This window comes from Podarcis bocagei, assembly GCF_964188305.1.
Source record: "Podarcis bocagei genome assembly, chromosome: 4".
Classification (NCBI taxonomy): Eukaryota; Metazoa; Chordata; class Lepidosauria; order Squamata; family Lacertidae; genus Podarcis; species Podarcis bocagei.
In genome coordinates, this window is record NC_138128.1 from 31,831,519 (window position 1) to 31,841,993 (window position 10,475).

A 10,475-nucleotide genomic window follows, 5' to 3' on the forward strand; every position below is an offset into this window, starting at 1 on the left:
ATGCAAAACCCCAGTTTCCCACAAGCAGAGAAGTCTTCCTGCTGCAGACACTACGTTTCAAAAAGTCAGATTTATTTGTTTTAAGTACTTTTTTATCCTACTCTTTAGCTGAAAAGAGTCCCAGGGCGTCTTAAGAAAAATCAGCCACAATTCAGTCTCTGCACTGCAGATAAACAGGACACACAAGGAAAAAGGAATTACAAGGAAGAAAGAGAAAAGCAATCTCAGAGACCAGGTCTTAAAAGTTATAGTTCTTATAAGAAACAGCTAGGGTATAAATAATTTAGGTAGCCTGTTGTAATGGCTGCCACTAGGTGATAGTTGAAGGAAGGGCCAAATGCAGCTGTTATTAAGTAGGCCTGCTTGCCTTAGTTTGTTTTATTTTTTTACATTTATATGCCATGAGAATCTTACCTTGGTGGTGTGTATAATAAACTGAGTTAAAACAATAAAAAGACAGATAAAGAAACTGATACACTTTATCACCTATGTATCAGCAGTATTGTATAAAGTCACTTATTAACAAGCATCTTACAATATACATTTAAATTAATTCAATTTTTTTTGTTAGTTCTCAATATGAAAAGATTAAGTTTGACTGGTGGCTGAAGTTTGGAAAACAAATAATACACATACTAATTGATTGATTGATTTGTGTATTGCCCCTCATCTGAAGATCACAGGGTGATTCACAACATAAAACTACAAAATGAGAGCACAAAATACATAATAAAGCAAACAAACCAATAACCCCCCTCCCACATTTATAAGGCCATTGAATTTTTAGAGAATTGTTTTCCCCTGTGGCCTAAAGATATGCAATGAAGGCACCAGGCAAACCTCCCTGGGGAGAGCATTCCACAAGCAGGGAGCCACTGCAGAAAAAGCCTGTTCCAATGTTGCCAACCCTCTGAACCCCTTTGTAGAGGAGGCACATGAAGAAGGGCCTAATCCCCAGTCTGTCCCGACAGTGGCAGACCTCAGGCTCTCAAATTTCAGCGGTGCCCAATGCATTGCTAAAATTCAGTGGGTCCCCTGGTCCCTAGCACTTTGTTCTACGGCAGTGTTGTAAGGTGCCCCCTGCCACGTGGTGGCCAGTGCCTTTGCAAAACCACCTCTTGCCCAAGGCAGCCTTTTCTCCTCCGAGGTAGACCTGGAAGCCCCAGGCACTGCGGCGAGCAGCCCACTCCACCCACCCAGGTCTCTGTGATACAGACCAGATTGGCCTCCTCGTCCGGATCATGGGTTTGGGAGGTCTTACTCAGTGCCAACCTGGCATTGAGCAACACCAGCCGCAGACCCCAGGGCTGCACACATTCACACTAGAAGGATCTTTATGTGCATTTGAGCTTTTCTCGCTGTCCCCCCCCCCCCCCCGGGCAGCAGATGCAAACTGATGAACAGAGCCACTCTCTGATAACCCACATACACAAGTATATAAAGTGGCTTTTGTGAACTGGCTAGCTTGGAGCTCAAGTCAAGAGTGCATGCCTTGCTTTCTTCCTCTCTGTTCTTGGGAATCATTGACCGTGTCTGCTGAAGTAAAATTGCACTGTACTCCAAAATGTTGAACATTTTTTAAACTCCCATTGATTTTCTGGTACTTGAGTGAAATTAGGGGATTTAAAGTTCTTCAGTTTTACCAGATCCTGTTCCTTAGTGTAAATTACTAAATTGAAAGGGAGTCCTTGTCAGGTTTTAGAAAGAGGCAGCAAAGTATCTTTACACAATAAAAGCAGAATAGTGGTTTCTACTAGGATAACCTGGCTCTTTAAAACACAAGTTTTATCTTTTTCGAAACTCTGTATCACAGGTATGAATGTCTACTGATTTTTAAAGATTTCTTACGTATTGTCTGGCGTTTAACGGTACCAATTAATTAAAGTATTAAATTTGCATTTTCATATACCAACTCTTGCCTCTGAGAAGTTGAATTCATGGACTTGTGAGAATCACCATTTAAAAGCAGAAGTACTGTTTCCTTTTAGAAGGAAGTTCAATATTTGATGATATTCCCTATTAAAACTATGCATCAGAATCAAAATGACCTTAAAACTGAGCCTTTATCTTTTAGGATCACAGACTAAAATTGGGTTCCCCCTAATAGTCATTAATACATTCTAGCTTGCTGCTTAATTGAAAGCATTCTTGCCTAGATTGTATTGAATGCTGAACCATCTGGAGGATTTTGTTTTGCTACGAAACAGGTGAATTGTGAATCAATCCAATATCTGCAATAACCTTTTCTTGTTCCACAGGTGCAGTTTTGTTCATGGGACAAGTCAACAAACCTTGAATGTGGGAGATTTTCCTTCTGAAGCAATTTTAAAATGAATGCCCTTCTTCCGTTGAATATTTTTGTACATTATTATTTGGCTATGAACTAGCATTTAAGTGTGGTTGGTCCAACTAGGTTTTGAAAAGGAGTTTTAAGTAGCTGGGGAGTGTTATGGAAAAACAGAATGCCTTTTCAAAACAAGATTCTTAAAACTACTGATTAGTTCCCTGTGCTAATAACTTTTGAAATTTGGGGTGGGGGTGGGGTATTGAGTATTTTGTATTGTGATTTTAAGTCTTAACCAGGGTTGGAACTAAAGGAGCAACTTTGATTTCTGTTTGGTTTGTACATAAATGCCCTCCTGCTACTATTGCCATCCACCGAGTGGTTTGATGAGGCATTGCCGTAAGAATTTCAAAGCTTTAGCCATTTTTATTTTATATTGTGCATGCACTGCTGAGACTTAAAACAACTAATGTCCCAGTTAACGCCTTTGCATTGGTGTAATGTTAAACTTGTCATTGCTAGTATACACTTTCTATGGATTTAAATTTTATATTTTTTTGTACAAAGGAAAAAAAATAAAGTCATTATGAACAGATGAAAGCAGTGTAGTATCAAAGTGATGTTGGCAGAGATGATTCGCGAGTTGGATGTAAAAGGTCGGCTGCCAAGTGGAAGGAAACGCAAGTTTGAATTCTCTGGACTGATGGGATTTTGCTGTGCTCTGGTATGCGGTAAACAGCTCCAGCAAAGACTGACCTCCGTTTACTCAATATTTTGAAATGTTCCAGACTGTACTATGTATGCAGGTATCCTAAAATATCATTCCTGCAGGTAATACAGGGACAAGATAATTGAACGTTAAGAGAAATTCATTAAAAAGTGTCTACTACTGGTGTAGCGCCATAATTAAATACAGAAGAAATTGTTAACTGGACACAGCCACCTCCTTTGGGTAAACCTTTTTCCATGTGTGTTTTGGTTGTGTGTACAAATAAGAACGAGATGAGCTATGCCATCCCTGGAGTCTTTTGGGTTTTGAATACTCTGCAGAGAAGTCCGCATATTTCCCCACCAGCTTGATGAATTTTAGCTGCCCCAGCTGAGAACAGGCATTTTCTCTTTACCTCTCAGTGATGTTTATTCTCATGAAGGTTAATCTCTGTTCAGTTAAATGGAAGTTGTTTCTGATATCAGTTACTGTGGTGAGAATGTATCTGAGAAGGCCAGTGGTTTTTATCTTGTATGTAAAGGAGAAAGAGAAACTCTACGTACATTCTCCATACGGTCAGCAATAAATGTTCCTTCTTGTTTTGGAAAAAAATGACCTGTGCTATATTTGACGCATGTTGACTTTCAACACAGGTTGAAAACTTACTACTACATGTTACCATCTTCATGCTTGTTTTGGAATTAGCCCAGTTACCACTTTTGCTGTTCTTATTCATTTATACTTCTTAGGACTGCTTCCCACTTTCCCCAAAACATTGGGCCAGTAGGTATACAGCTTTAATTAGCAAGTTTGCCATGTGGTAAAGAGAACTTGTAAGTTATACCCCTCTCTCAGCTGCACATTTGGGATATTAACCTAGTGGTGGATGGTTGCGGAAGGACCCCGAGTGAGAAGCAGGGAAGGGAACACCTCCCGGCGTGAGAGACCTGGAAAAGAAAAGAAAGCTCTCAAAAGAGAGCTTGGGAGGGTTAAACACTTTAAGGATTAAGAGCTACCTTTGAGAGAGGACTCTGCATTTTCTGTTTTCTTTCTCTCGTGTTTTTATTTTTATTTAGTTTATTTTATCTTACTGTGTTATGAAAAAGCTTTAATAAAAATTCTTATTTCTTAAAAAAGGAATATTAACCTGGGAAACTGAAGAATAGATTATCCATTCCAGTGGAGGGGGGGCAATAAAGTACCGTATTTTTCGCTCTATAAGACGCACCAGACCACAAGATGCACCTAGTTTGTGGAGGAGGAAAACGAGAGGAAAAAAATTCTGAATCTCAGAAGCCAGAACAGCAAGAGGGATCGCTGCACAGTGAAAGCAGCAATCTTGCTGTTCTGGCTTCTGGGATAGCTGTGCAACCTGCATTCACTCCATAAGACGCACACACATTTCCCCTTACTTTTTAGGAGGGAAAAAGTGAGTCTTATAGAGCAAAAAAATACGGTACTTGCAGAACAGAATCTTGTAATTTTACAAAAGATACCACTTGATTACTATAGTTTGCTATACTATATAGGCTTTTCCCCCTCCAATCCGGAAAAGGTAGGGATAAACTGGATTGTGTTTTAACATGTTCTAATGTGCCTAAAAAGCTGGTGTTGGATTTACCACTGTCCCATTTGTGTTAGATAGGAGTCATCCCAGATTATTCTGCCTGCCAGAGGAGAAATGACAAGCAGATGGTTAAAGAAACAGTCCCTGTGGCTAGCAAGAACAAGCCAGAAACTGAAACCACGATTTAATCCTGGCTTGTTCTTACTAACCATACTTTTAAACAAGGCACAGTGTTCCCAGAGGTCAGACACCACGGAGCTATGATTTTTATCTAAAATAAAATAAAAACAAAAGTTTCCAATCTCATTGGGGGCTAAAGAGGAGGAAGGCAGGAGTACAGAAGTCTGATGCTCATTCACGTAGCAAGAAACCATTATTTCAGCTGAACTAGGACTGTATGTAAACTCCTGTTTTATACTAGGCCTTAGCTAAAGGTTTTTTTTAATATACAACCCTACCCTGAGGAGAAGGTCATAAAATAGCGCCTGCTTTAAGCCTCTGCTCCCAAATACTAACCAAAATGGAAGAGCCTTTGAGAAACGGTTGTTTCCTGGAGGACCACAGATGAAAACTCTAGCAGTTGAAGTGAAGAGATGTCTCCACACAGCCAACATGTGTTTGGTTACTCTAAGAACAAATACATTGTTCCCCTGCTTTTTTCAGAAGGAATTGCAGAGGGGAACATAAATATGCCATCTAAATTTTCAAGAATTGCTTAACAATCTTCAGTTTGAACCTCCGTGACACCATAGGAGCAAAGGTTCCACTTTGTAGATATGAAACTGAGACTGAAAGTGACTCGTCAAAAATCATCTGATGCGTTCAGACTATATTTGCATGGCCTATAATCAAGGGAATATTAGAAGCCATATTTCTCAGCTGAACGCTGGTATTTGAATCACATCATTTTGTAATGTCTGGTTTTGCTTAAGACATTCATGCCTTTGTCTCTGAAACTACTAGGCCATGTGTGTTTGAGAGCTTGTTCAGCTTTTGGACAACTAAGTGGTCTAGTTTTAAAAAGAAAAATGTTCTAGCTTTGGTCAGGAAGATTAATATAGCTGCTCCTTATTCCTATAAACTCAATTATTAAGCATTCTGCTCAAGTAGGAAATGTGCAAGTGGGAAACCAGTTAGTGCAAGGGGTTTTTTACACCGGTCACCCCAAATGAGGCACCTGCCTGATCCTGCTATTCCCCACTTTAGTATTTGGTTCAGCAGGAGTCTGCATGAGGGGTAATGTAGTTTATGAGCAGCAGGGCCCATTCAATTGCAGTCTCATTTGGTGTATGTGTTGTTAGTATGCAAGCTTATCTCTACTACGTAATATTTAAACCTACAAAATTGTGCTCTATTTTGAAAGTTTTTTGGTTTCTTTTTAGCAAGGCACAGTCTGTTGTCAGAATATTTTGAATAGCTTGTTTTTGGAGATTGAATTGCAGAGGTTTGGGGGTTTTTTTATTTAAAAGGTTATAGCACCATCTTGTGGTCAGATCACTGATATAACATTGAATAAAACCTATCTATTTACATTAGTGTGTCTTGTTTATCTAGTTACATTACAGTGCTTCACTACAAGTAATTCTAAGAAAATGCACTCCGGCAGGACCTTTTTTGGGGCCAACTAAAATGTCACAGGTGTAGTAGCATTTTTAAAAAATAACAAGAGTAGGAGGCTCAGATGATCAGTGTTACTTTTTAAAAGCTGAGTTTGCTATCTAGAATTGGAAATCAAAAGTGCCAGGCCAAGAAGAAAATTATAAAAAGAGGCAAAAGCTACAGTTTATTTCGAACCAAAACTCAAAATGCTACAATGATCCGCAAATGGAACAATGCATGCTACAAAACTCATGAAAATGCTATTTAGTGGTACAGAACAACAACATCTAACTCCACACTGCAACCTATATTGTTATATATGCCTCATGGGTTCAGGACTTAACTTGGTCTCCTTTGGAACCCAATAGGCTTACTGACATTTGTAGTATTTCTTTATAAACGTACAGCTTGAGAAGAGGTGGAGGTACAGCTTTAAACATTCCTAGGAGGGTTGTACGTGCACCTCAAGATGGCTCCAGAACCAATTTGACTCTCTGACACTCCTCAGTCTGGCTTTCTGAAACCAGCATTTCTTCACTCATAAGCTTGACGACATCACCCCCAGTCAAAGGAAAGGTGAAGGGGGCAGGGGAGAAAAGAGAGACATGCCCCATTTTATGAAATAGGCTTTCCCAGAGCAGTCTGTGGCCATTTCCTTGTTTTTCAGAAGAAAATTTTCCCTAACGGTTCCTATAATAACCTATCACCTTAGTTTTTCTAATAATAGAATGAGCATGGCTAGATCTCCTTGACTGGTTTACAGTGGCAGTTCTCTTACCATGAGTATTGGCAGAGGCCCAGCCCAAACCCATAACACTATTTGGCAGGATGGGGAGCTGTGTTGTGTTGGTGCTCGGAAAGTTTATCTCTGGGAGCCTCTTTTTCAGAGTCACCAGGTATAGTCCTCACCTCCACAATCATGAGGGACAGGGACATGTTCATTTTTTTATTTTTTTAAAAAATTGTAAAAGAGGGACATCTGGTAATGTAATACATGCCCCAAGTCCTAGGCTGTGGACACATCAGCGGTTTAAAACACAACTAGATGGTTTCCATCTGTGGCACATGATGTACACACCAGAGAGGGGAGGAATGCATTTGCTGGAAGCGCATTACCTGATTTGCTTCCCTGCGCTTTCAGCCCCCTGACCTCCAATGAACTGTCATCTGTGCATGTCCAATGGCTGTCTGAACTCTACTAACCACAGCTTGTGTTTTCAAATGGTGTGGTGGAAAATGCATCAGACAAGAGTGTTTCCAATGAAACTACTGGATACCTATGGATTGCGGTTAATGTCCTGTGTACTCTGCTTCAATCAGCAGCGGTGGAAGTGCACTGGGGTCAGAGTAAAGGGAAATGAGTACACCGCCCTCTTACCAGGACAGCTCACTTTTTAATGGTTTGCAATTGCCGGCAGCCAGTAACACGTTCCTGCTAAAGTTGGTGCTGACCAGCCAAGAACATTGGGGCGACTGCTCTGAAGCAGCTCGAGTCTGTTGTGGCAAGCACCCTCTTTTTAAAAACATGCAAGCTAACATGAGCATGTTGAACCCACATTGTCTCGCTAGACTGGTGCATGCTCTAGTTATCTCCTGCTTGGACTACTGCAATGCACTCTACGTGGGGCTACCTTTGAAGGTGACCCGGAAACTACAACTAATCCAGAATGCGGCAGCCAGACTGGTGACTGGGGGCTGCCGCTGAGACCACATAACACCGATCTTGAAAGACCTACATTGGCTCCCAGTATGTTTCCGAGCAAAATTCAAAGTGTTGATGCTGACCTTTAAAGCCCTAAACGGCCTCAGTCCAGTATACCCGAAGGAGCGTCTCCACCCCCATCATTCAGCCAAGACACTGAGGCCCAGCTCTGAGGCCCTTCTGGTGGCCCTCACTCTGAGATGTGAGGTTACAGGGAACCAAGCGGAGGGCCTTCTCGGTAGTGGCACCTGCCCTGTGAAATGCCTTCCCATCAGATGTCAAGGAAATAAACAACTATCCAACTTTTAGGAGACATCAGAAGGCATGTTTAGGGAAGTTTTTAATGTTTGAAGTTTTATCATGTTTTAAATATTCTTTTGGGAGAAACAGAATATTCTGCTGGGGAAACCCAACCAGATGGGCGGGGTATTATTATTATTATTATTATTATTATTATTATTATTATTATTATTCTGGAGCTCAAGGGTGTGTAGTGTCTTGACAAGTTTTCACCAAGGTAACGGTCTCACCTGAAGAAAGTATCTCCACCCCTCTGTGGGGTCCCTGAGTTCAGAGGCAGTTGGGGAACAATGCTGGGAGTTAATTATTGCTGGTAAGTTTCACTGAGGTTTCTGGTTGCTTATGGCTGAAAGCAGGACTTGAGGAACCTTCCGTTTGTCCCAGCAAAGCTCTTCCTAGTGCTCAATTGCATGATGGGGTTTGCATAGTAACAATGTGTACTTGAAAGTATGCCCTATAGACTTCAATGGGGGTTAGGTAAAGGTAAAGGGACCCCTGACAGTTAAGTGCAGTCGTGAACGACTCTGGGATTGCGATGCTCATCGTGCTTTACAGGCCGAGGGAGCTGGCGTTTGTCCGCTCCGCAGACAGTTTTTCTGGGTCATGTAGCCAGCATGACTAAGCCACTTCTGGCACAACGGAACACCAACAGAGCAGTGCATGGAAATGCCATTTACCTTCCCGCTGGAGTGGTACCTATTTATCTACTTGCACCTTTTGGGGTGCTTTCGAACTGCTAGGTTGGCAGGAGCTGGGACCGAGCAACGGGAGCTCACCCTATCGCAGGGATTCGAACCACCGGAACCGCCAACCTTTTGATTGGCAAGCACTAGGCTGAGTGGTTTAGACCACAGTGCCACCCACGTTACTCCCAGGTAAATGGGATTAGGATTGCAGTCTTAGATGATACCCTTAAGGGAGACACTTTAGTCTGCAACATGCACATCTAAAAGGCAGCCTTGGTGGTGGTAATGGGGTGGGGGAATGCTTTATCCTGGTGGGAGACCAACACGAATGCTCTACACTTTCTGATTCCTTGTGGGACAGAGAGGTGAGTGGCACTTTCTCAAGTGGATAGGGATACATCCTTTTCCTTACCCCACCCCTTTAATTTGAAAAAAACCAACAGCAGCTAAGTGCCAAACCACCGTCACATGCTTTGCATGAAAAAAGGTCCCTATCAGCTACAGTTAAATAACTGCACTGGCAAGCTGCTGCAGTCCTATACCTCGGGTTACATACGCTTCAGGTTACAGACTCCGCTAACCCAGAAATATTAGCTCAGGTTAAGAACTTTGCTTCAGGATGAGAACAGAAATCGTGCAGTAGCGGTGCGGCAGCAGTGGGAGGCCCCATTAGCTAAAGTGGTGCTTCAGGTTAAGAACAGTTTAAGGTTAAGAACAGACCTCCGGAACGAATTAAGTTCTTAACCCGAGGTACCACAGTACATACATACATACATACATACATACATACCAGGACTAAGCCCCATTGAATTCAATGGGATTTACCTCTGAGCAGATACTGTGCAGCTAGTGATTTTCAGTTTTGCATGTGAATGGCAGGGTTTTCTGTCCTTTACCAGCCACTGGCTTCCTGAAATCTTGACATTTGCCAGCAAATGTCAGCAGTGGCAGAATTTTGAACACTGCTTTGATCCAGAAAGCGAGTCATATCATATACCCCATAGAGTTATGCTCTCAGGCTAAAACCCATCGATCTTGGGAGGTCGCGTGTGAGCTTTTCTAACTTCGAATATCAGCCGCTGATCATCTACATCTTCATCCGCGGGGGGGTTGGACTAGATGACCCTTAGGGTCCTTTCCAACTCTACAATTCTATGAGCCTTATGTATGTTTACTATACATAGCTGTCAACTTACAGATTTGAAAATAAGGGACCAGCAGCCTTGAAAATAAGGGACCAGCAGCCAAAATAAGGGACCTGCAGCCTCACCTGTACCAGGCACTCCAGTCTGAGTCCTCCTGCAGTCTGGTGAAACTCATGCTGGTAGCTTCGAGAACACTGTCCAACCAACTTTGTAACCAGAGGTTCAGCTGAATAGAATCTGAATCACATGCACCACAAGGCCTATGCAGCCTCAACTTAAGATGGCTCCCCGGTCTGGCTTTGCACTGCAAAATTTTCAGCAGCACGTGCAACAAAATGGCGCCCAGCATTCAAAAACCCCCTCAGCTTGCATTAGCTAGCCACACACAAGGCATGCATGCTCCATCCCCCAGTCGTTCTTAGACTTCTTATTGGGTGAGCAACACAGCCAAGCAACACAGTTGGAGCCTCCCTCCTCCCTGGC

General features: G+C 42.2%; 1 protein-coding gene across 1 annotated transcript in view; it reads left to right on the plus strand.

The window, feature by feature from the left end:
• Positions 1-3,605, plus strand: part of SERPINE2 (serpin family E member 2) — a 37,854-nt gene extending 34,249 nt beyond the window's left edge. Inside the window, exon 9 of the mRNA XM_081192701.1 lies at positions 2,259-3,605. Coding sequence (XP_081048827.1) covers positions 2,259-2,296 — 38 coding nt within the window. The 3' untranslated portion in view covers positions 2,297-3,605. The remainder of the gene's footprint in view (positions 1-2,258) is intronic.
• The last annotated feature ends 6,870 nt before the right edge of the window (positions 3,606-10,475 follow it).